At 38.0% G+C, this 27,150-nt stretch overlaps 1 protein-coding gene and 2 long non-coding RNA genes across 12 annotated transcripts in view; 2 read left to right on the top strand and 1 right to left on the bottom strand.

Moving 5' to 3' along the window:
* Positions 1-27,150, bottom strand: part of UBR5 (ubiquitin protein ligase E3 component n-recognin 5) — a 138,432-nt gene that overhangs the window by 52,022 nt on the left and 59,260 nt on the right. For all 8 annotated transcript variants that reach the window (XR_015246813.1, XM_086695593.1, XM_086695595.1 and 5 more), the window contains exons 10-21: positions 17,271-17,387; positions 17,080-17,190; positions 16,103-16,257; positions 15,157-15,274; positions 11,671-11,855; positions 8,868-8,977; positions 7,927-8,039; positions 6,433-6,576; positions 6,225-6,336; positions 5,604-5,758; positions 5,160-5,357; positions 768-978 (exon numbers count right to left, since the gene is read on the bottom strand). Coding sequence is in view for 7 of the 8 variants with exons in the window: in XM_086695593.1 (XP_086551719.1) it covers positions 768-978; positions 5,160-5,357; positions 5,604-5,758; positions 6,225-6,336; positions 6,433-6,576; positions 7,927-8,039; positions 8,868-8,977; positions 11,671-11,855; positions 15,157-15,274; positions 16,103-16,257; positions 17,080-17,190; positions 17,271-17,387 (1,729 nt within the window). In the remaining variant the exon portion in view is untranslated. The remainder of the gene's footprint in view (positions 1-767; positions 979-5,159; positions 5,358-5,603; positions 5,759-6,224; positions 6,337-6,432; positions 6,577-7,926; positions 8,040-8,867; positions 8,978-11,670; positions 11,856-15,156; positions 15,275-16,102; positions 16,258-17,079; positions 17,191-17,270; positions 17,388-27,150) is intronic.
* On the top strand, positions 6,495-18,033 carry LOC147571936 (uncharacterized). 2 transcript variants are annotated; one of them, XR_015246817.1, is made up of 3 exons: positions 6,495-6,588; positions 13,619-13,951; positions 17,895-18,033. It is a non-coding gene; the product is annotated as an uncharacterized LOC147571936 (long non-coding RNA). The 2 variants fall into 2 exon arrangements; XR_015246818.1 differs by lacking the exon at positions 6,495-6,588 and adding an exon at positions 12,450-13,099.
* LOC147571935 (uncharacterized) lies at positions 18,197-23,930 on the top strand. Of its 2 annotated transcripts, none has more exons than XR_015246814.1 (2): positions 18,197-18,945; positions 23,085-23,930. It is a non-coding gene; the product is annotated as an uncharacterized LOC147571935 (long non-coding RNA). The 2 variants fall into 2 exon arrangements; XR_015246815.1 differs by having other exon boundaries at positions 23,048-23,930.

Raw genomic sequence — 27,150 nt, 5'->3', positions numbered from 1 at the left:
AGAATTCAAAATCAAGAAAAACATTATGAATCACCCAGTTGCACTTTTAGACTTTCAGATTTCCCCTTCATGTAGCCAACTAAAACCTTTATGGCAAAAAACCTTATTTTTCCAAAAACATCTCATAACTCACTAGGTTATTTTTCCCTCTACATTATGAAAACTGGGATAAAGATGGCTTCAATATAACTTGCCTTAATTTGTTACATAATTCTCATGGTAATAAAAGTCATCTGTTATTATAAAATCATTAAATCTCATTTTAAGCATTGCATATAATGTCTGTATTTATCAAAGAACAGAATTCAAGACAACAAAACACATGGATAAAAATTTATTGGCTTATGTTACATACTCATCCTAATAAGAAGACGGGCATCTTCACCTTCTAAGAAATGTCAAAACTCCTAGATTTTACAAAACAGAAAAAGTACACACAAATTCTTCATAGTAATTTCCTTTTCAGTGTTCTATTTTCGAAACTGCCTAAAATTCCTATTATTGTTTTTAAAAGTTTAATGTTTATCTATTTTTGAAGGAAAGAGACAGTGTGAGCAGGAGAGGGGCAGAGAGAGAGGCAGACACAGAATCCGAAACAGGCTCCAGGCTCTGAGCTGTCAGCACAGAGCCAGATGTGGGGCCTGACTTCACCAACTGTGAGATCATGACCCGAGCCGAAGTTGGATACTTAAATAACCGAGTCACCCAGGTACCCCAAAACTGCCTAAGATTCCTTTTAAAGACCTGGTTATAGTTCTTATTCTCACCCTCTTCTTCTTTAGTTTCCTTATTGCTCGTTGGAAAACAAACTGATACACAAGCATGCAAAATATTTCGGTTTCCATCACATCTGTGGCTGATGAACGTCTGTAGCATCTGTAGATTCTGCTCTAAAACAACCGCTTGCTCAAGATTCATGAGATATTGTCGACAGGCCTCATAGTCACAGCGTAGGATGTGCTGCATTAAGGTTTGTTTCTGTGCTCAGACAAATTACGAAAAAAACTTCAATGAATTTGAATAGCACATCACACATGTAAAAAAACATAATAATATAATCAGCTCTGCAAGTAAGGAGAGACAATTTCAGGTAGCCTGCCAAAGGAGTTAAAATTAAGGGTGCCCTTTAAGCAGAATGTACAATTCACAGGAATAGAGAAGGGTATATAAATTTTCTGTAAAGGACCAGTAAATATTTTCAGCTTTTGCAACTAACTCAACTCTGCGGCTATGGTGGGAAAGCCACTATACACAATACACAAATGAATGGGAGTGGCTGGATCTGGCCAGCAGGTCATTTTGCCGACACCTGGTCTATATTATTTCTTACGTAATTATCAAATTAGAACCCTATTAGTACTATTAACCAATTAAGCAAAGGGTATACATTCTGTGTATTTTATACAGGCTTACACATACCCCCTTATGCTCATAAACGTTGTATCACACTGCAGTACATGAAAACCAATACCTTCAACTTCCCCAGAAACCACGACAGGTGCAATCCCTCAGAGGTTACAACTAATGTAACTTCATTGTCAAAGACATGGTAGCATTAATAATTTATAGAACATGTCATTAATTACATGAGAAACAGCATGCTATAGACTGAAGATTTACGGCCCCCAAAATTCGTATGTTGAAACCTATTCCCCAATGTGATGGTGTGTGGAGGTGGGACCTTTCCAAAATGATTAAGTCACAAGGGTGGGGTCTTCATGAATGGGATTAATACCCTTAATGGGGGCTGAAAAAAAACCAGTTTTTTTCCCCTCCCACCATATGAGAATACATGGCTGTCTATGAAACAATAAGTGGGCCCTCACCGGATACCAAATCTGCCCACGCCTTGATCTTGGACTTCGAGCCTCCAGAACTGTGAGAAATTTCTGTTGTTTATAAGCCAGTCAGTCTATAGCAACCTGAACAGACTAAGACACAGCATGAACATATCAAGGAGTTCAAATGTACTTCTTTCAGAATGTAACGCTACAGTTAAGGGACACTTATTGGACTAAATATAAAGCATTAGTTTTGGACTACAGATGAACTTGTAAATTTCAACTAGAATTAAGAACTGGGAAAAGAGTGTTCGGGAATACAAAGGGAAGAAGAAAGGTGCATTTGAACAACTTGCCACTTCTCTCCCAAAGTACTTAAATATCCCATCCCTCCCCCAAAGTGTATGGAGGGGTGGGTAAGGGGTGGAGGCAAGACAAAAAATACAGTTAAACTATTTCCAGTATTTGCCACATTTTAGTACCTGAGATAGGCTATTGTGATTGCGCACTAAGACTCTGAGGTGACCCCATACGTGGTAAGCTCCAATTCAAAAGTATGAGGTGGGACACACAAGATTAAACTTGCCCAAGTCCAGTGACATATATGCAGTAATTAATACGCTAAGAGAATATGTCAAAGTCTCTCCCAAGAATAAAAAGCACACTACTTTTGAAAGTAAATAAAGTCAAGATATTCTGCTGCATACTCTGTGACATAAAATGTTTTCAAACAGCCAATCAGTCATTCGGTTGGAAGAAGCTACAGGGAACCCTTATCTCCAACCTGCTTTATATGGGCTCTCACCCTGAGAGTTATCAATACCACAATGACTGTGTTAGAAGCAAAAGAGTTTACTCTGCATCACTATATATTGTATTTGTCACTTATTCTTACAGCAAAAGGCAGAGAGAGTTCAGTAAAACATTTCTTGCAGGTCTACTGTGCACCAAGCCCTGCTCGCTGAGGTACAAAGATAAATGATGGTACACTTTACCCCTACCCATGGGATGTCGACACATTTTATCTTTACCCTTGAGATGCTGACAGAGTGCAGGGGTCACAGAACCAAATGCCTACAGATGCATCTGAAGTAATACAAATGAGCGGAGGAGGCTGGGGGTAAAAAGATAACATAAACTGCATCATAAATAAATGGCAACATTTAGACTCCAAGCAATTAAGTATCAGGAACTGCAATAAATTGGAGAGACCACATACAGCCTCTAAAGGGGACACGTTAATGGCTTTATGGTGGCCCAATGTTACCAGATATTCTCATTTTTTAAGAATTAAAAATCTGGATTTTAAAAATAAATCCTGTGGTTTTTAAATGTTGGCAACCAATTACGAATTTTAAAATGATATGAAGGTTATTTCTAGAGGCCAACTTCAGGCCATGGCCACCTCCTGAATCATACCCCTACCAGTCTATAACCTCTAGTCTAGTAGGTTGCAATCAAAACTAAACTAAGAATACAAGCACTGTGTCTCTATACACAAGGCTCACAGGAAGCTCTCAGGAGTACCTGGATTCAGACTACTTTAGGTGCAATTCTAACAAGTTGCTTTCACCTCCAACCTAATAAAGGGTAAATAAGCCCTCATACTAAGCTCTACTTTCCATCCTTTATAGAAAATCTCCTCACAAGAGCTGTCCATATTGATCTCTAGTTCTTTTTCCATTTTCTCCATGGCTCACTCTAATCAGGCTTTCATCCCTACTGTCCAGAATGACCCAGATGGAGCCAAATCCCCAGTCACTCTTCAGCACTTGCCTCGCCTGGCCCACAGCATCACCAGACATGGTTGATCACTGCATCCTACTTGACACATGCTTGTCACCTGGCTTCCAAGACAACACTCACTCTAGTTTTCCTCCAACCCCATGGATGCTGCTCCTTCTCAGTCTCTTATGCAGGTTCCTCTTTATCTCCCTGTATTTACATGCTGATGCTATTCTGACAGCTCAGTCCTTAGACCTCTTCTCCACAACCTTGGTAATCTCATTCCATGTAATTCCTCTTAAATATCACAGATGTACTGTAGGCTCCTATGTCTAATTCTCCGTCTTGCTCCGGGTCTTCAGAATTACACATCTAACTATTTACCACCTTCTCTTGGATACCTATCTGACAAGCACTTTAAACTCTGCATGTCTAAAACCAAATTCCTGTTGTCTGCCCCTCCTCCCTCCTGAATCTGCTTCATCCCTAGTCTCCATCTCTATAAATGCCAACTTCATTCCTTCAGAATCTTTGGCCTTATTACTTCCTCTGTTTGACACCCTATACTGAGCCATTGGCAAATCCTGTTGGCTCTACCGTCAGCCTATCTAATATACCTAGAATTGAATGAATCCCTTCTCCCTCACAGCTCTACTTCTTGGGCCAAGCCACCTTCCCCTCCCACCCGGACTGTTTCAATAGCCCCCCTCACAAGCCTCCCTACTTCCACACCGTCCCCTACTATTCTCAGCAGGTCAGCAGCAATCCTGTGAAAATGTTAAGTCAAATCAGGTCAATCTCTACTCAAATTGCTCCAATAAGTTCCAGTGGTACCACCGCCACATCTAATACACACCTCAGCTACAACATGTTCAAAACTAAACTCATCCTCTTCCAGCATTCATTTTATTCCTCCTATTTTTCCTCTCCCCACCAACCACACCCAAGTAAGAAGCTTTATAACTCCTTCCTTTCATTTATTGCTGAAGATTGGCACCAAGCTTTAGAGAATCTACTTTCTTAAGAACTCTGAAATCCATTCCCTCTTCTTCATTTCCAAGATTTCAAGCTTACTTTGTTTCTTTATCTGGTCTCTACATTTCTGTTCTCCACCCACTGCTAATCCTTTTTTAAAAAGCCAGTTTAAAATCCTTCTCCTAGCTTTCAGGGGGAAGCTCACACCCCTTAGGTTAGCACACAGGTACCCCAGTGCCTTTCTCCAGTCTCTGCACTTGCCACTCACTTGACCCATATAAGCCCTACCTTCTGTTTATATCAACAATGTACGTGGTCTTCCAAAACATTAAGATTCACAAAGACTTGGCACCAAGGATAACATTTCCCGCCCTCACCTTGTGTCCAGGAGACCCCTGACTATGCAAAGCTATCTATGTTCAGGCATCGCCTCCTATGAGAAGCCTTCTCTATAGTCACAGTCTGATTGACATCCCTCCCTTTTGTGCTCCTACAGCACTGTGCACGCCTTAACTCAAACACTTACACTGCCATCTACGGTTCACTCATCTCTCTTGTCTTAATAAACTCCTACCACCTATAGAGAAGGGTCAACAAATAATCTATTTGATTGGTTTCCCTAGTTTCTAGCAGTATCATGTGAATTAAAATGTCAAGTAGTTTCAAAAGTCAAGTTACCTCCACAGCCATGATGATAATAGCAGCTTTCTTTTTGATTGTTGAATTGGCAGGAAGATTTATTAAAGAATGCACGCCCATTCCAAGACTACTAATAGGTGGAAGATCAAGCCAATCAGGATCCCTTATTCCTCCCATGCAATCTTTGGCCATGGGGTAGATAGTACCATTTCCATCTCGAAGAATAATAGGAGACTCCTATAATAGAGGGAAAACAATAAAATCTGGCTCCCAATCAAAAATGGATCTTTGATTTTTACAACAGGTATATTTATTTTCATATTAGATTATGCTAACCAAATAAGAAACCCAGTATTAATTGTACTTGATATTCTAAATTCTTCAGTAGTTTAGTAACAAGCAAATTAGAGCCCAACTTTAGGCTTTACAAAAATGCCAATGTTGTCCCATCAGTTTTCACAAGTAAAAGTTAAGCCTCAGTACCTGTCCAGCAGTGAAAATGGCTACATTCCTCTCATTCTGGCCAAGGAAAGCAATGCTGCTTGTAGGAAAATTATTTTCCTGTTCTGCTTTTCCTGTCGCAAGATCAAAGATACAGTACCGTACCCAATTCCCAGTCTTCAAAACAGCATGCACACCTTCAGAAACACATAAATGTAAAAAAAAAATTTATGCATCTTTAATAACCTCCAGTAAGTACCTGCCAAATTTTAACATCTCTGGTCACATGTGAAATGTGATTTATCTCATTCCATAACATTATACACAAGGAACAAAACTTCCAAACACCCCAAATCACTTATTTTATGCCCTTTTTTTTTTTTAAAGTATATTCATTTATTTGGGGGGGGGGGGAGGAGAGAGAGGGAGAGAGAGAGAGAGAGAGAGAGAGAGAGAATATCCCAAGCAGGCTCCACCTTGTCAGCATAGAGCACGATGCAGGGCTCTATCTCATGAGCTCTGAGATCAGGAACTGCACTGAAATCAAAAGTCAGATGCTTAACCAACTGAGCCACCCAGGCAGCTCCTAGCCTACAACCATTTACTACACAAATATTAATAGGATATAAAGTATGTCAGGTGAAAATGTTACAAAATCTTTACCTTTGGAATCCACATTCACTGCCAATATTTCTGTTTTTTCAGGTATACAAAGCTTTTTAGGAGTCCTTTGGAAACAGTCAGGAACTTTTGGTGTCCCGCCAGTTTTGACAACCTGCATGTCACAAAAGGAACCTTGCTCTCAGAAACCATAACACACTCAAGTCGTCAGTGCCAACATTCACCTGCTGAGTGATCCCTCTACACCTACCTGCAGTTCATCAATTCTAAGTAACCTACAATCCTGCAGGAGAGAAGAAGGGTCAGCATCTGATCCAGAGCTGCTCTGACAGTTTGTGTTATTGGATGTTCCTGGAAATTTTACAGCAACATAGGCACCATCCACTTTTAGCACCTGGAAGTACAGGTAAATATGCTGAATATTACCACCGACTTATATGAAATTAATATGCAAATTATGTTCACTGAACTAATTTAATACTGAAGGCATTTAATTTCTTCTATTTCTTTAATGATCACCAAGTTATAAAATTAACCTGAACTGGGGGGGGGGGGGGGGTACCTAAACAGACTCACCAAAGCTTTATTGTTGATGTTTGTATCTGAGACTTATTTTCTAAAGAAATACTGACCCACATAGCCAGCGCTTACAGTCTTTGGGATGTTTAGCAACCAGCTATAAAAATTAAGTATAACCCATGAAATGCTCCCCCAAAAAAGCTTATTATGCTTTTTACTAGTTTAGAGCCCCGCTGTGTGAAAGAACTTTTGTGACGATGATAATGTCCCGTATCTGCACTGCCTAATATGGTAACCATTATTAGCATAAGTGGCTATGAAGCACCTGAAATGGAGCTGATGTGACTGAGGAGCTAACTTTTTATGTTATTCAATTTTAATAAATTAGCCACATATATAGCTAGTGGCTACCATTTTGAACAGCACGGGTAGAGAGTCAGCAATGTACAGAAAGATGAGCACAGGACTTGAAACCAGAATACTTGAGTCCTACCTATGCTAACTGCTTCTGATTTTGAGCCAGTGTGATCTCAGAAGAAACACCTGCCCATAAGCTACAGTTCTATTTTGAGAATCAAATGGAATCATGTATGAGAAAGCCTTTGTAAATTGCAGGGCGTGGCATATCTACTCTTTCCCTAAAGTACAAATGAAAGACCATCAATTCAGAAACAAATGAGCAATCAGAAAAACCTTTACTTTGCAGATATAGTTCCATTTTGTTTTTCAGTATGTGTGGAGAGAAAGGTGAAATTGCATTTTAGCTGATGGACTCTACCCACTTGGGTTTCTTAGAAAGCAAGAAACGCTCTCCAGAAAGAAGGGAAAAGAAACTGGAAGTGACTTGAAGACAGTAAGATTTTTAAATGTCAAGGGAAGTTGTTAAGTGTTATGGAAGAGGATCTCTCCTTCAGAACTCTCTGATAGCTCCAAAAAATGGACTGCATCAAAAAGTAATATAATCTCTGCAATTTTTCTGCAAAAATTCTTCCAAAATAACACTTAAAAAAAAAAAAGGCAATATATCACCATAAATACTCAAGAAGAGGCCTCATAATCATCTATTCAACAGAAGCTATCTGCAACAGGCTAAGGGCTCACTAAAGGTGAGGAATGGAGCAGCTCTGAGGAAAGGGCTGATGAACACTCACCAACCATAAATTCTTGGATAACCAATACTGGTCTAGTTCTGGTAGTAACTAACTCTTAGACGTTTTGAACAAACCTTGCCAACAGGAACATTCTTAACATCTTCCACAAAAACGACTTCCCGAAGAGACCACTGCTCTTCGTTCACCTTTTCTTCCTCTTTCGGGGCAGGGGTGGACCGTCGTCGTTCTTAGACAACAACAAAATGGTAAGTACCAAAAAGAAAATGTGAAAGAGACTTTATAGATTTCATCTAAATATATGAAAAAAGATCATTTGTAAAGGGATACATAACTGAGATATCTAAATAACAATTCTGTGAACTACCACTTTATGAATTGACGTTTTATGACCAATTTCCACTTCAAATGACTTAGTAGCAAAAATCACGTCTGTTAATGCCTAATGATATTAACACTGCTGCAAACACACAAAGAAGAAATAAAAAACTTATTTTGAACCCTTAAAATTAGAGTTACCTGATGAAGGTTAAAAAAAAAAAAAAAAAAAAGACCTGTTGGTCTGTTTTTAAAACTATCATGTAATTATTAAGTTTCAACTTCCTCAAGGGCAAAGCAAATACACTATAAATTTATTTTGAGGACCGTTCAAAAACCTCCTTAAATCCAATGTGCAGTAGTGAGTCTAGGTTTATAAATTGCAAATTCTGAGCACAAGTTGGGACCAAGCCATAACCAATTTATACTAAAAACAGTCTCCACAAAGGTGGGAAAATATTCTAATTAGTGGCAGTTATTTCCCACTATCACTGCAATGCATTTTACAAATTATAAACTCAATAGAACTCTAAAAAACAACAGGAATAGGCAACACTGTAAATACTATTTTTTCATTTAAATAAAACTGCTCATACACATAAAATCTAACTATTAGAAACAAAATTTATACAAAAAAATACTGAAAATGGTAGAAGTTGCCTCAAATCATAAACAGACTGCACCCAGCTCTCTGCCTGGGACCTTACTTTGACCAACGTACACTACACATAAAACTTACTATATGGCATTGATGCGCTGCTGGCGATTGAGGACGCGTCACTGCATGTGGAGGCCGGAGATGGCGGGGGACCCATTTCCGTTTTCACTGGTTCCTGCTTACTTTCAGGCCTGAGATTAGAAATAAGAGTCTCATTATTAGGAAAATGAAATATTAGAACTTGTCAGATGGTTTATTTTTTAGAATCAAGTTTATTCTTATAAGGGAATGAAATATTAAAACTTGTACAAAATGGTCTATTTCTAGGACTCCAGGTACTGAAAAAGGTACACGGTGCATACTTCAAATTCTTAGTAATATTTTTAAAAGAAAGGAAAGAAAACTACACCATATAAAGCTATCAACAACTTTGAACAATGATTCAGATAAGCTTTATCTATGAATAACAACAAAAACTACACTCAATTATTACAAGCTCTTGAGCAAACAAGTTTCACACTTCGTAAACCCTGACTTGGACATAGCAATTTAATTGAGAAATGGTAAAGGAAAATAAATAAAATACCAACTAGATCTATCATTAATTTCTTAAGAGTTCAAAAAAGGAACTCAACTCGCATGGTTTACAAAAATTTATTCTTGAACCATCTGATGAAGAACCATCACCTGTTGTAACCTAACTGAGAAATTACAGAATAAACTATCCTTTGTCACTGAATTCTTTCATTATACCTAGGAAGATAACTACAGTCAGCAACTATACAATATTCTACAGATGATTAAAAAATACACACACACACACACACACACACACACACATATATCTTAGTCCTTAAAAGGCAGAAGTCAATTTTTAGTCAGAAAAGTCACCTATTACTAAGAAATCTGTTATAAATATTGTTATCAAGGCCATCATCTTAACCCCCTCGTCTATTATCCCCACCAGGAATTTCACCTGAGTTTAGAAACAGTCCACAGTAAACCAGTATCATTTTCACCAGCATCTTGGCGAAGTGCTTAGTACAAGTACACGTGAACACTCATGGCTGCTCTGCAAATCTTGTGATGGTGGAAACAGGCTGATACTGACTAATCACTAGCATGCCATTAAAGTGAACGCATCTCAACACTTAGCAAAGAAGAGTCTTTCACATGAAAATGACTATGTTCTTAACACTAAATTTCAATAAGCTCTTTTACTAAGTTTATTCATATAGATGGCAAATTTCAAGGAAGATACTGAAAAACTTTATAAATTACACAATTCCAGTAGCATATTCTATGTGTTAAATATAAACTCATTTATATTTGTGCACATCAAAAACATTTCAATCACTCTTTACAAAATTTCATAAAAAATGAAAATGTGTTTTGTCACTTTTATTTTTAGGATAAAAATCAATGTAATTACAGAGGAAGTCTATAAATCTATTATGTATAACAAGACAGGGACGGTGAGAGAGAGATCACGACAACAAAGCAAAAAAGCCTTAATGTGGCATAAATTACAGTAGCGTTGCTTTATTAAAGAGTATTTCTTTAACTTATTTAGTAGTCATCCATTTTTTTAATTTTAATTAACTTATTTAAATTCAAGTTAGTTAACACACAGTATAGTCTTGGTTTCAGGAACAGAACCCAGTGATTCATTCATTCATTAGTGTTAGTGTCACACCCAGTGCTCATTCCAACAGGTACCCTCCTTAATGCCCATCACCTGTTTAGCCCATTCCCCCACCCACCTCCCCTCCAGCAACACTGTTTGTTCTCTGTCTTTACAAGTCTCTTATGGTTTGCCTCCCTATGTTTTTATCTTATTTTTCCTTCCCTTTCCCTATGTTCACCTGTTGGGTTTCTTAAACTCCACATATGAGTGAAATCATACGATATTTGTCTTTCTCTGACAGTAATCCCTGTGTTTTCTTAATTACAACTTGGATTTTTAACATTAAGAGAAATAGCAAAAAAGGTAGTAAATTTACAATCATTACACTCATTTGAGCAAACAAATTTCAGCATTTCAAAAACTTAGATGTATAGTACAATCCCCATTTCTTTTTAATGCCTGTTAAATTAAAAAAAAAAAAAAAAAGACACCAAAATATTAAAATGTTGTTTCTGGAATGTGATGCTATTACTCATCTATGTTTCTATAATGGTTACATATTTTTATAAGATTAAGAAAAAAAAGTTACTTATAAACTTTATTAAAGGTTTGAAGTTCATGTACCAAACAACCAAATTATACCACACACAAATACTTATAGATGCTTCTAAAAGTACAGGTGTTAAGTAACTATATACTTGACTCGCAAACAATAAGCCAGCCTCTGTATGCGGGCTCCACACAATTCAGTGGTAACTCTGTTCATGTATCCCTCCACCCCGAAAGTCTGCAAATCCTTTACAGAACTTCCCTCTCCAGAATGTTAACTTATAAAATCCTTTCAAGGATCAAGATGCAGTTAAGACATTAGGTAGAAATTAAGATAATTACACAGGGAGAGAGGAGGGCAAAGATGGCCTGATAGAGATAAGGCTAAACATATTCTTCTTCCACACAGTAATGGCAAAGGACACACTCTAATGACAAAACAAAGATATCAAAAGAGAACTCTATATATATGGTCATTCTAGCTGCTGAACATCAAGAACAACTATAATATACAAATATTAACCAAGTGGCAAACAGTAAACTTTACCAATTCCTTGCAAAACTTCTGGGCATCTTCACAAGACCTCACCACGGTAGCAATTTTCTAGGTCACTGCACACCTCTAAGTCTGCCTTGACTACCCCTCTCGTATACATAGCAAACTAGAAACTGGTGTAAAATCACGATTCATTACAGTACAGTACTTACTTAGCTTCAGTAGTTTTGCTAGCTTTGTCCATGCTTTTCAAGCTCTCTGGAGATCTTAGTTGAAATCTACAGCTATCATTCATATTCCAAACCGACTCCATTAAGACACCAACTTTAGGAATCCCAGCACTAATTGAAAATGCAACTGCTCCAGCATGATAAAGAGGATTATTCCTTAAGCACACCTAGCAAACAAAAAAAAAAATCATCAAGATGACATTTTCAAAACTAGAAGAGTTGTTCCAAATGCATAAAAATACAACACATAAAAGTATTATTTCCTAGGTTTTCCAAAAACAATCTTACACAATCAAATAAGGCTCTTAAAGCATTGTCTTAAAAGCATTATCTCTATCAAGAATTTGTTCCCAAAATTAAGGAGCAGTAATTATTTTAGCACATTTGTTAAAAAAAAAAAAAAAAAAAAAAAAAAAACTTTAAAATTTCATGCAAAAGGGCTGCCTAGGTGGCTCAGTCAGTTAAGTGACTGACTCCTGACTTCAACTCAGATCATGATCTCACAGCTCATGAGATCGATGTGAGTTCTGTGCTAACAGTGCAGAGCCTGCAGAATCGAATCCCTGCTTGGGATTCTCTCTCTCTCTCCCTCTCTCTCTCTCTCTCTGCCCCTCCCTGGCTCACATGCACATGCTCTCTCTCAAAATAAACATTAAAAAAAAAAATTCATACAACCTAACAAATTTCATGCAACAAATATCCTGACCATTCTGCTATAAAGAAACAGAATAGAAATAGCAAAGAACTTTTTTTAAAGATTGTCATTAAAAAAATAAGAAAATAATTACACATTCTGTCAGTTTCTTAACATCTGAAATGACTTTCCTAATTCACGATGCTATGTATTATACAGGCTCTATAAACTTCATCTCTATGGGGGTTTCTTTCCCCCAGAAGACTTGTTTTCTACAAACCAAAAGCTTCACTGGATAACATAAGTTTTCTCTTACGTTAAAAAAGAGTGTGTTGATGTCAATGTTAGAAGTTAATTGAGTGCAGGAGTAAATAACCTGCAACTTCTCACTGCCGAGGAGCTCCCTCAGGTCATATACTCTGAAAGCAATAACCCGCAAGATGGCACCGTCAAACACACCAAGAATAGCTCCAAATGAGAGAGAAAGATTATTTCTGGACATCTCTTTTGAGTTCTCCCACAGCTCAATCTCATGGACATTCTGTTCAGTCACCCAGTAATGAAGTATTATGCTGTCCTTGACAGTGGCACATACGAAGATCATGTGGTGGTTTATAATTAACTGTAAGTGACACAGAAGACGCTGATACATTTGAGTAGTATCACAACTGGAAATCCTGGAGCAGAGTTGCAGTTCCATCAGACAGTTATGCGTCACTAAATATAGATCTGTGGCTTAGAATGTACAGTTCATGAAGAGCTGACTTCTGGAAAAAGGTATGTCCTGCTTAGCTGTGACTTAAAGGGAAGTTTCACCCACAAATTTTCAGAGAAGACTGGTGAAAGCTTACAGTCTGAAAGAGGATCAATAAGAAAGAAGGCTGTATTTTAAAGAGAAATGTGGTAAGATTAGAAGATAGGAGGTTATTTATTAGTGCCTTCTTATAAAAAATAAATCACCTTAAAGACAAGGTGGTGTGTATTTGGGGTCCAGCATATAACGAGACATGTCAATGGATAACTGCTAAATACATCATTCTCAACATTATGATCTCAGAGTGTAGGTGTAGCTGATAATTCTAAGTAATCAACAGTTAACACACGAAGGCTTTCCTTATTCTGTGGCTATGACTATCTTAAATCTCTAGTTTTCCACAGCTTTACAATAAAATCTTAGTTCTATACCAAAATATTTTAATATACCTATCTCTTAGCAATTTAGTTCCAAGCTATTTCGTTTAAAAATTTTCTTCAGTGCACCTTTAAAGTGTTTTTTTCTGCTGTCTCTCTCTGTAGCAACATCATCCTCCATGCTAATAAGGCAAATGCGAGGATATCTTGCTATTAAGTGAGTCCAGTGAACAAGAAACTTTAAGAACAACAGAAATCAGTAATTGGACTAACCAGGAAAAGGGGAGCTCTTTGAAGCTCCTGTCCAAACCAACTGAAATAAATAATGAAGGCTGAAGAAGAATATTCAAAATAATGGGTAATCACTAAACACTTCCCAATTGGGAGGCCAAGCAAGAAATAAGTCAGAATAAGACAACCATGACTAGGACCAAACAACGACGACGACAAGAAGAAGAACAACAACAACAACAACATAGAGGCACAAACACAAAACGGGTACGTATAAGCTGGGTTTTGTTGAAAAGTAACAAATGAAGTAGTAACTCTTTAAGCACTTTATAATCCCTCGCACTTAGACAAACGGTAGTTTTTATTACACGATGTGTCATCTTGCACTTTGAATTTTTCTTTTCCTTATCACTACAAGGTGGGATAACTTATATTTTGTATTTCCTAGATCTTACAAAATAGTCATTGTAGTGCTTGCTAGAATATACACCAGTTTTTATCCTCAAGATAAACTATCCTCAAGATAATGAATGAAAAGAACAACAACAGTTCTCAAACTATTCTGGTATCAGAGCCCTTTTTCCCTGTTAAATATTACTGAGGACCCAAAAATATTTTGTTTATTTGGGTCCTATCTAGCTGGTATTTAATGTATTAGTAATTAAAATTGAGAAATTTTTAAATACTTCACAGTAATAAATGTCATGTTAATATAAACAATTTTATAAAAAACTGATTTTCAAAAAAAATAGCAAGAAAAGTGGCACTGTTTACATTTTTGCAAATCTCTTAATGTTCGATTTAATGGAAGACAGTTCGATTCCCACGTCTGCTTCTGCATTCAATCTGTTGTGATAGTTACTTAGACTTAAGTGTATGCAGACAATTCAGCTTCACAGATATGTAAATGGAAAGAAAAGAAAGGGCTCTGCAGACTCCCTGAAAGAATGGAGGAGCCAGAAGTCCTTGAACCAACCACAATTTGATCCACTGAGGTATTAGAAAAATCACCTTCTATAACATAGAAGCCTAAAACCATCTCAGAGTGGAATCCATCTCTGGTGGAAACAGATCTGAGGAAGCCTCCTGCCCTATGCTGACAACATCCCCAAGAGCAGGATCTTTCAAAAACTGCCTGGCTGTTTATCACCTGGGATGCTTGTTAACATAATCAACCCCAGGCCTTACCACCAGACAAACTGAAGGAACGTCCCAGGAGCTCCACACTCTTGCATTCAAGTACCAAATGATTCTTAAAATTAGGCAAATCTGGGAACCCTGCCCCATAAGGAAACCTACTGTGACACTGGGGCAGAATCTCCATGTCACTCAACTATTGAATAAAAAAGCATATACATGCTATTGGAACCTGGTCCTTCAAATAACATTCATTTATAAAACTGCTTAGAAGGGAATTAATTAAAGAGGAAGAAAGTGATTTTGAAGAGTAACAACATCCCCTAATCACTTACCTGGGTACCCACAGTGATGTTCGGCATTGAAGAAATACCAGCACTAGATTTGGGCTTTTTATTTTTGGCTCTAGCCTTCTCTAACATTTTTTTCCTTTGACTAAAAGGGACTACACCCCTGAAAAGAAAAAGTATAAATTGGTCAAGCAAGCAGCAAAGAAGCCTATTAATCTGAAATTACATGTAATATTTTTGTTTGTTGTATTTACAACTTATTCTTAATCATAACTTGAGCATAGCTTTAATACATAACTGGTCCTGTTTTTATTAAACCTTTAGGGAATTCCCAAAAATAAATAAACGTTGAAAAAAAAAAAAAAAACCTTTAGGGATTAAAATTTTATAGAAAATTGATCACCTGAAATTTTCTTCCAAATAATTTTATTTCATTAGTAGATTCCCCTACATATTATTTCTGCCAATGCAGATTTACTAAACTCCTTAAAACACAACAGAAAAAATACACTTTAAAGTCCCTAATAGTAAAGGAATAAAGGAAGACACAAAATATACATCCAACGAAATACTGTAATTATATTTTGTATTTAATTATATTTTAAGTAATACTGTTAAATGAAAAAGCATAAAAAATACCCGATAGCCTAGGTTTCCAATTATGTAAAAGCAAAGTACGTATTTATGTATAGGAAAGAAAGATTTAAAATACTTCCAACTGCTAACAGTAGTTACCTTCAGGTTGCAGGATGATAGGTAATTTTTGTTTCCACTTTATACTTTTGTAAAATTCCATAATTACAGTCACTAAAGTATGTGTTACTTTTATAAGTTTTTTTAATGTTACTTTGTTCCAAAGTGAAATTTCCCTCTCTACAAAGCATTATCTTTTGACCAACCTTCTCATGTTGGTATTCCACTTCTCAAAGCACCTATCTATGCACATAAAAGCATTCACTGATAAGGAATTCCCCCTCCCTGTGTTACTCACCACCAATATAAATTGTTCTCTAGCTGGGCACAGGTGTAAAGGGCACAGCAATGTAAAGAAACAATCCGTTCACCTTGAAGTTCTGAGTAAGTCTGTGCAGTGTGCTCTAATTTAGAAGCCACAGAACTTAAAGTTTCATCTACCCATGTAGCAACCTAAAGAGTAAAATATTAGAGGCTTAAATAAATAAGAAAGGACTGTGGTCAAAACTAGGAAACAACATACATACTCTACGGACTACAATTCTAAAATGTTTTGAGCTAAATGCCAGAAAAATAAGTAATTCAGAAAAGGTTCTTAATTAAGAATCTAAAATACTTTCCTTACACAAATAAATTGAAGTAGCAGTTATTGAAATGATCGTCTAAAGCCATCTCAAAGAAATTAATCAAAAGTAAACATTTGCTACAACAATTTTAAAAAGTATTTAGTGACTCTAGGGGCATCTGGGTGGCTCAATAAATTAAGCGTTCAACTCTTGATTTGGGCTCAGGTCATGATGGCAGTTTCATGAGTTTCATGATCTCACAGTTTCATGCACTGACAGCACAGGGCCTGCTTGAGTTCTCCCTCTCTCTCTGCCCCTCCCCCACGCTCTCTCGCTCTCAAAATAAATAAACTAAAAAAAAAAAAAAAAAAAAAAAAAAAATTTAGTGACTCTAAAGCCAAAGAGAATCCAAGGCAAAATACCCACATACTTCCCCAATCCATCTCGGACAGCTTTTGTTAGCACTTATCTCAAATATTTTGTCCTTTCCTTAAGGGAAAAAGCCACCTCTAAAGTTGGATTATAATATAGGGATAAACCAGCAACAAAAAGATTATATACTGGATTACTCTCTTTAGGCTTGAGATGCTTTGAAGTTGTGGATTTAGAAAGAGAGAAAATTAAAAGATGGAAAAGGGGCAGAGGGAGAGGAAGAAAACCAAGAACTGAAGCATGAAATGTTTCTCAACGAATGCAAAGTATTTCCTACCTTGTTATTTTCTGTAGCTACAGTTGCTCTTATGCTATTTGCAGACAGCAGGACTATCTTCTCATTGGTTAGCCCCAGAAATGTCGCTCGTGGATGATGCAGTGAAGGATTCTTAGAAAGCACAAGAAAAATGATCACTATTTTGTATGTTGACATATAGAACCATTCGATGAAAGCTTAATATAAAATACCTGTGCATTTCTGTAAGGCTCAGATTCACTCCACTTCCACTGATAAAGTTCTCCTTTACTGCTGACAGCCAGAAGCTCAGAATATAGAGCCCCAATACAGATGAACTTTGTTCCATCCTATAAAGTAAAAAATAATACAATAGTGTAAGTACAACTGGCCAAACCTAATCACTTTAATCACTTCATCAAATCGGGATTAATTCAGTAAACATATAAACCACAACTGTGCAAAGTCTTCAGCACAGCCTGTAAGGCCCTTCGTAATGCAGCCCTGGCTTCCTCTGTGAAATCACTGTCCTTCAGTCACACAGGCCTTCTTCCAGCTCCTAGACCATGTCCGCAGGATCCTGTCATGTCCTTGGTATTCTCTTGCCTTGTTTCTCAGTGACTCCATCCCTATCCTTAATCAAGTCTGCTCAAATGAAACCTCTGACCACACTACCTACAAAACCACCACTCTCATATTCCACCTCCTTACTCTGCTTTCTTTGTAGATGATAGCATTTCACAACTACACTACATTATGATAGTAATAGTATATTCACAATACTGTATTACTCATTTACGGTCTATTCACTTGGATATAAGCTTTGTCTTGTTCACTACTGTATCCCCATTTTTTAGAACAGTGCACATGGTAGGTGATATAAATGTGCCAAATAAATGAAGAAAACAATAAGCTGAAGCTGGGAAAATCAAGTGTCAAGACAGAAGACTCCTTCTCTCTAGACTCTTCCAAGCTGCTGAAACAAACGTCTACGTTGTTTTTTTTTAAGGTGAGAGTTCATTTAGTTTTAAGGTGATGCACATGCCAGGTGTTAAATGTAATTAAATTCTAAAAATCTTTGACAATAAATGTAAATGAACAGTATCAATAATTTTTTTATGTTTGTTTATTTTGAGAGCGAGAGAGCAAGAGCAGGGGAGGGGCAGAGAGAGAAAAAGAGAGAGTGAGCGAGTGAGTGAATGAGAGAATCTCAAGCAGGCTCCACACTCTTAGAGCAGAGCCTGACACAGGCTCAAACCCGCGAACCATGAGATCATGACCTGAGCTGAAACCAAGAGTCAGACCATCAACAGACTAAGCCACTCAGGTGCCCCAGTATCAGTATTATTTTTAACATAATGTTAATATGATCAGAGTCATGAAGCTACCCAGAAATCACATGGCAAAACTTGCCATTAAGAGATTTTTGGTTGTACTTTTGCTACTGGTCTAAGCACTGCTTCTCTTTGGAATTCTGGCTCTGGAGTATGCTAAACTAATGGTGTCATTTTGCTTTTCTGTCAAATTCCAATCTTATTTGGTCAGATGGGTTACACCGGTCAGCTAAAGCCTGTAAAGTCTGCCACGATTTATAATGTAACAACAGGTTATGCTGCAGAGGTGTACCGAAAGAACCCAAATTTTAACCTTCTATTTTACCAATACCAATCAGCCCTATTGTCAAGTCACTTCCACAGAGGGACAGGAGAGACCAAATTTGAAACTCTGCAAGTTACCAATTCCTCGCTTATCTTTCGCCAAGCGTATCTGAAAACCTGTGTCTACTCTCTCCAAGGTGGCTGCATCAAATCCTAACATCTCTACCTCACACTTCCTTCTCCTCCCTTCAGTTAAAGGATGATGGAATCAAGCCAAGTGAGCCCAAACCCTGGATCCAACACCTATCAAGTATGTGACTCTGGGTAAGTTTTATAACTTCTCTGAACCCCCTTTCTTTACCTCTAACGTGGGTTTAATAATATATATGGGGGGAGAATAAAAGCCAAAAGACAGTAACATATATAAAGTAGACAGCACACAGCCCAGCACAAATTAGTGCTCAAATTCAACTATGATTACTCTGCCCCCAACATCACCTTCTACTTACCCAGAAAAGCACAAGCTTGCTGAATATTCCTACTTCTAGATTTAACAAAAAAAACACCATTCTCCTCTCCTCCCCGCCTTCATCTCAGAGAAAGAAGTGTCCTTCTCTCTTATTTAAGGGTAACCCCCACACACAGGATGTAACACTCTCTCATAACCCCAACAATCAACCAAACTAATCCTTCCTTCAATCCTACTCATGGTAAAGTGAATTGCTTGTCATATTTCACCTTACCAGCTTTCACTCAGAGGTACAACTACACCTCCAACAGTCATATCAATGCCCCATGCATTTAATTAGCCCATCTTCTCTTTAAACTCTTCAAACCATTTGACCCTGTTCATCTGTTCTGGAATTTCTCCTGTCCCTATTCATAGGTCACTATTCCCTATTGGTCTTCCTTCTTTTTTCATGGCTATTTTCTTCATCTCCCTCATACCACCATCCACTCCCTGCCCCAGATTCCACCCTGTTCCTTTATTCAAATATGCTCCACCCTCAGCCTAACTGACAGCAGCCATTGGGGCATCATGCTTATTAAACATGTACATCTCCTACCTCCAAACTAACCTGTTGCAAGAGTTGTCTACTGGATGTCGTAAAGCACCCTAACATCTACAAAATAAATTCATCATCTCCTCCAAAGCTGCATATCCTTTGCAGTTGCTCTCTCCATGAATGACATCCACCACCCACCCTGTAACAGAGGAGAGACATGAAAACCTGGGCCCTCTCATCACCTCCTCTTCTTCTCTCTTAACAATGTAGTGACTAGTCAACCAGTACTGCCTTTGCCTCAAATTCCTTACATTCTTCCTTTCCTCTATCTCTACTGCCATTACTTTAGTTGAGATGCTCATAATTCCCTTCCATGACAATTCTATCAGTCTCTGAACAGACTCCAGATTCTTCCTATTCCTATCTTTCTCCTACAATGCCAAGAGCCTTCACCTCATAAAAAAACAAACAGAACCCCATGGATCCCATGATGTCACTTCTCTAAGAACTCTGCTTCCTAGTGACTGCAGACCATCTTAACCCCGTGGCAAGTTGCCGGGGGGCACTCACAGTCTTGCTCCACCTTGCTCTTTTCTACTCCCTACCCACACTAGATTTCTCATTGTTCCATAACCACACCGTGCCCTTTCCTGACTCTAGGCCCATGCTTGATATGCTTGGAATGCCTCTGCATCTTAGTCACTGCCTACTTAACCTTAAAAATGCTGCTCAGATATCATCTCCTGTGTGAAGTCTCTACCAAATCTCTCAGGTGGCATTAGCCATTCTCCACTGTGAAACTCTAAGCACTGTATTCACACCTTCAAGTCTACCACCGATCACACACTGTGAACACATTATACTGTATGTGAATGTATGTCTTCCCCACTGAGAGGGGCCATATCATACTCACCTCTACATTCCCAAAGGCCAGCTTGGCACATGGTACACAGTAAGAACACTCTTATAACTGAATGAATAAATGAGTTTTAACCCCAACTTCTCCAAGTAAAATGCCTTGCCAGAGCAATACAATCCTGAACAAATCATCCCTATAGCAAGAACATGGCGCACAAAGCCTCTCAGAAGTGACTTTACCTATATACTCCAAGACAGACCAACGTTCCCCAAGGTAAGTCCTGAATGAACTAACTGAATGCCAAAGGCACTGAAAATCCATTACGGACAAATGTGGAAAATGTTTGTGTCCAACCAAAGGAAGATGATGGAATAATCACCTATCGCTTCTTGCCCAATTTAGATTTGTTATGTGAAGAAATACAAAACAAACACAACAGAAAAGAACAGTATTTTAGCTCACTCATTTTATAACGTCATAGAAAACATTGTTTTCACTGTATTTATGAAATAACAATGGCTGCCTCTGAGCAAGTTAGGGCCTACTTCAACCCAACTGGAAAAAGTAGATGTGCATGTTTCCTGAAATATCAGTACTTTGTAGCCCTATTTTTTTTTTTTTTAACAAAAATCAAGTCACTAAAAGTTGACACTACTCAATGAATTTGCAACTGTCTGAATAACAATAAATAACTGAACTGAGGCCATCAATCAAACTAGAAATGTCTCCCCAAAAGGAGATGGAAATCTGTCAAAAATGATAGAAATTATGTAGGGGCCAAAACTGAAAAGAAAAAAAAAAAAAAGGCATGTAGTCCAGCAGCAGTGTAAATTCCTGCTGACCACATCTATATTTAGTGACTTCTATTTTGAAAACGTTGGCCTTTCTATTCCTATATTTCTCCCATAAAACTTGGTTTTCATCTTTTTTTTTTTTTCAACGTTTATTTATTTTTGGGACAGAGAGAGACAGAGCATGAACGGGGGAGGGGCAGAGAGAGAGGGAGACACAGAATCAGAAACAGGCTCCAGGCTCTGAGCCATCAGCCCAGAGCCTGACGCAGGGCTCGAACTCCCGGACCGCGAGATCGTGACCTGGCTGAAGTCGGACGCTTAACCGACTGCGCCACCCAGGCGCCCCGGTTTTCATCTTTTTAAAAAAAATGTTCCGTCAGCCAACACTACCTCTCCCAGGATGTACCAGCACCAACAGCAACATTATCACATGTTATGCCTGAAGTGGATGGAATATAACCAAGGGTTACAACGTGCAATTTGATCAACTTTAGTTATTCACACTTCATTTCTCCTTGCCTATCCACTTTCCCTAGTCTCCTTCTGCCTGCCTTCGTTTCCTTTCTATGACAATTTCTCCTTTTACATTATGTTTGTGACACATTTAGCTAATTCTTAACAGGTACTTACTACCTGCAACATCCAAGTGTCAATAACACAACAACAACAAAGACCTCTCCCCACTCAACTTGCCCTTCTAGAACCCTGAAGGTGAAGCAATATGATCAACAAGTTTGGTCAACTGGTTCCAACAGTGAGGCTGCTCCAAATAGCTTAAGTAAGGAACCAAATGTCATGGCCTATTTGCTCTCAACACCATTCAAACAAATGGAGAATCACATGCAACTCTGCAGTTCAAAAGACCAATGTGAATATATTTTCTTTTTTTCTTAGGCCATATGAAAACAGGTCCACAGCAGTAAGGGACAGGACTGCAAATTAACACCACTGACTTGCTCCATCAGTTTGTTTCTTCATCACCCACGACACAACTCTCACCACACTCTTCTCTAACAACTTGCTTAAAAATAAAGGATATGTGCGTGCTTGAAACTGAAAGCATTATGGGGCACAAAGCAAAGTTTTTATGTTCAGTTTTAGCAGATTTACTCAGCATGGATTTCTGTGTAATTACTCCTCCTTCTCCCTCCCACGTCTGTTATTCCCTCTTATCTGTGCATTCTCTTGGTAACAGTGTTTCGTGACTATAGCTGCATCTTTTTTCCCTTATAAGTCACCTTAGATTCTTGTTGGAAGTAGGCTGGCATAAATATATATATATAGCTACATTTTACATGTAGACATTCAGCACATAGAACTAAATTTCTAGTCTGAGGAAATTAAATTTCAGAACTGAGAAGTCTCATGAAATGAAGCTTTGTGAGATAATCACCTAATGGGAAGATTGCATCCTCTTACCAAAGTAACTGAATTATCACAGCTACTTCCAGAAATATAAAGTACAAAAAGCAAACAGGAGGAAGGACAGGAATGAGGGACAGTGGTATGCTGGAGAGGGAGGGAGGAATGATGGATGAAGAGGCAGGGCAGCGTAATAAAAAAGTTGACTTTCTGGGGTAAAACTATGCAGAAACCAGTATAGATTTGGCTGGTTCAACTGTGAACATGAGGAACTTGGACTTAGAGGCCCTCCCTCCATCTCTCCCTTAGGTAGATACAGACAACCCATTAATTTTTTATTATGCTACATTATTATAGCAATAAAATGTTTTCATTTCTTGCATTTTTTAGCCAAGTCAGACAATGGACATGGTCATATCTCTTTCAGCTTGTGCTCAACTCTGTACCAGCAGAGAATCCAGTGCTCAAAATACTGCCACATGGACCCACTTGGAATACCCAAATGCTGCCGCTGGGGTCTCACCCATCCGTGACTTACAGAAACTGTCTGTTCTCTTTGTAGAACAAAGACCCTTTGTTCTCCTTGTTCTTTACACTTTACATATAATGGGTCATCTAATTCTCATGACAATCTCACAAGGCAAAACCCATTATTATCCTCATCTTATACATGAGCAACAAAGGCCCAAAGAGGTTAAAGGTCTTAACCAAGGCCACACAGCTAGTAAGTGGCAGGGCCAGAATATGAACTCCAGCAATCTGACTCCAGAGTCCACACTCGGCAATCACTCTGGCCTCCTAGGATTCCCCAAAGCCTCCTGTACCTAATTCTATAACGGTACTTAGTCCAAAGCATTAATATCATTGTTCTGCCTTCTACAAAACTCTTACCCTAACACCTAAGCAAAAGGCCTAACACAAAGATTGCAGTGGGGAACCTGGGTGGCTCAGATAAACATCTGACTCTTGGTTTCAGCTCAGGTCACGATTTCACGGTTTGAGGAGTTCAAGCCCCGCGTTGGGCTCTGTGCTGGCAGCACAGAGTCTGTTTGGGATTCTCTCTCTTGCCCTCTCTGTCCCTCTGCCACTCACCCTCTTTCTCAAAATAGATAAATAAGCTTCAAAAAAAAAAGGAAGTATGCATTTAATCAAGGCTACTAAATTAATAACGACTGACCTTCACCTGTCTTCATGAAGACATCCTTATAATAATTTCTAATTTTTATATTTTTAAGGTACTGAAAAATTAATAAAGGAAAAAATTTTATGCCTACTTAACAATTTTTAAAACTTTTTCTTTTTACCTTTCAACCCCCTGCCTCTAGTACTCACCAATCTGTTCTCTGTGTGTATGAGCTTGGTGTTTTGTTTTTTTGATTCCACATTCTTATATAAGAGTGGTCATATAGCATTTGTCTTTCTCTGACTTATTTCACCCGCCATAATGCCACTGAGGTACAATCCATGTTGTCACAAATGGCAAGATTTCCCTTTTTTTATAGTGGAACAAAATTCAATTGTATATATGAGTATATGTATGTATTATATCTTCTTTATCATCCACTGATGAATACTTAAGGTTATTTCCATATCTTGCTATCGTACATGCTTCAGTGAACACGAGAGTGCATGTATCTTTTTGGGTTAGTGTTTTCATTTTCTTTGGATAAACACCCAGAAGCAGAATTGCTGGATCATATGTTAATTCTATTTTTAATTTTTTGAGGAACTTCCATACTAGTTTTCAAAGTGGCTGTACCAATTTACATTCCCACCAACAGTGCACAAGAGTTCCCAAGTATGCTCTTATACTAGCTTTGACATTCAACTCAAGGAATAACTCATAGAAATATTTAAAGTTTAAGGTTACCTGAAATATTTTCAGTTCAATATTAACTATAAAAGGCTTAAAGAGAACACTCATTCTACTATGAAAGAAACTTTATTAGCCTACAAAATGGTGAAACTTTGAAGAAATTGCTGTTTCTCTAAATAGGGAGTAGGGAAAAGTCAGTACTAATCCAGAAGATAATTAACCAATGGAATTTCTCATGTACCCCAACACAATGAAGAGTGAAGATACTATGGTTACTACACAAACTTCCAATTTAAAAATACTGGATTAAGTCATTTCTGAAGTTAAGCTGGCAGGCATTCTTTAACCCTCCTCACCCAAAAAAGAAAGAAAGAGACATTACTTCTAAGTAGTGAATGCTGACAACACCCTTTATCTCCCTGCACCCTCCACCTGACACTTGATCACACATCAAGCTCCCCTCCACCAAAACCCTTGTACTTCCCAGGGATCACTACCCCCAATTTTGGGGGGGGGGGGGCCAATATGGTCAACTACTGATATTTGTTGATAACTATGATAATGCTTAAGAGTTTGATTAGGCTTAAGCTATTTTCTCCCTAAACTGCATTTTTTATATCTAAATTTCAATCATAAGCTAATAAAAAGTATATCTTTTCCAGTGCAAATATTTTAAATTAGGGGTTTAATAGGAAAAAAAGGTACAGGAAGGATATATTTTGTTTCACACACTCCTATTCCTCCTTGATGTCTAAACATCAAGGAAATAACACATTAAGTGTTATTAAGTCTGCACAGTCTCAAGATATCACGATGTACTTATTAACTGTTTCTGAAAACAAGCTGTACTAAAAACATGCCTATTAGTAAAGAGCAACAAAGACTGTCTAAGCCTAACAGAGCATACGCTGGCCAGGGAAAAAACTTGCTAGATTTGTACTGTTTAAAACACTCATTCATCAAAAATAGTACATGATAAAGAAGCCCAGACTAATATATATGTGATGGTACTATTAAAACAAGATTCATGAATCCTCTATTACTTCCTGCCAACATGGAAGTAGACACAGGCTAATATGATCCAGGCAAGAGAAATAGGAAACACAGAACAATGTACGGAAGAGAGGGGGGAAAAAAGGCCCTAGGTTTAAATCACCTTCTACCACATGGAATAAAAGCAGAACTTAGGACATGTCTAGTTTTATGGAAAGAAGTAAGAGAATGCCAATACAGGGAAAGTTTGTCAGCTGCCAAAGAAAACAGAATAACCTTTGCTTACAAAGAGACTGATTAAAATTCATGTTCCTTCTTGTATTCAAGCTTTCCACATGAGCTGAATACAGAAGAAAATAAATGAACTACATCAAGATTCGCAATAACTATGAAAAATAAATTTAAAAGTTAAACAGTATTTTCCTTTAATATCCCAAATGCAAATTCAACTTCAAAAAAAGAAAAAAAAATCTCTATCAGAATCTCCTTATCTGTTAGAGATTAACCTCAAAATTTTTATGTTCTTTTACTCCTACTTAAGAAAATTTCCTGCCCACTGGCTCTGGAAATAAGAAGAAAAAGGCACATCAAAAGAGAGATGAAAAACATGGCTTCCTGTAGGAGCCATTACCAAGCACTCAGGACAACGAAACCTACACAGCATCAACAGGATCAGACACTATGTTTCCTCTGCAGCAGTGATGGATTTTTAAAGATTCAAATCAACTTAACAAATCCTGGATGCCTTCTCGAAGCCAGTCACTGTACTTTTCAGGATGCAGAGCCGATCTCCCAGTCCATTCCTGTTCAGCCTGCTTTGTCTCCCACAGCATTTAGAGCAAAGGGTCTGTCAGAATTCAGTGCCATGAAACAGGGCAACTAATTAGTCAAAAGAAACACAGATCCCTATCTTGCCCTGACTTGTGGGCTTCTATCAATGACCACAAACTTGCTCTGAAGTAGCTGGGGTCCACTTGACATTATAAAACAAATTTCTACCAAGGGTTATCAGTTACTGGCAAAATTATCACCAGAAAAGAAGTTCTGAAACAGAATGCTGATGTGTTATCTGGAATTACCATTTCGATTTCTCCAATTTACTTCATCAAGTAGAAAAACAACAACAAATAATAGCACCACTGAATCTACATCTAAGGTGACTCCTGTAGTGCCAAATAAAGATGTTCTATGTATACTTTAAAACAAAACAAAAATATCACTTATGTCTGTGTGTGTGTGTGTGTGTGTGTGTGTGTGTGTGTGAGTGTGAGTGTGTGTGTGTGAGTGTGAGTGTGTGAGTGTTTTAAATAATGGTAGTACAAGGGCTCCTCCTTGATGGTTCAGCTGGTCAAGCGTCTGACTTCGGCTTAGGTCATGATCTGTCAATTTGTGAGTTTGAGCCCCTCATCAGGCTCTCTGCTGTCAGCACAGAGCTCACCTCAGATCCTCTGAACCCCTCACCCTCTGCCCTTCCCCAACTCATGCTCGCTTGCGCGTGCTCTCTCAAAAATAAACAAATATTTAAAATAAAATAATGGGAGTACAGGGGCGCCTGGGTGGCTTGGTCAGTTGAGCATCTGACTTCGGCTCAAGTCATGATCTCACGGTTCCTGAGTTTGAGCCCGGCATTGGGCTCTGTGCTGACAGCTCAGAGCCTGGAGCCTGCTTCAGATTCCGTGTCTCC

Source organism: Puma concolor, chromosome F2 (assembly GCF_028749965.1).
Source record: "Puma concolor isolate L17-30 chromosome F2, mPumCon1.1.hap2, whole genome shotgun sequence".
Taxonomy (NCBI): domain Eukaryota; kingdom Metazoa; phylum Chordata; class Mammalia; order Carnivora; family Felidae; genus Puma; species Puma concolor.
The sequence above is the reverse complement of the archived record's forward strand: the minus strand, read 5'-3'. Positions and strand labels throughout refer to the sequence as shown.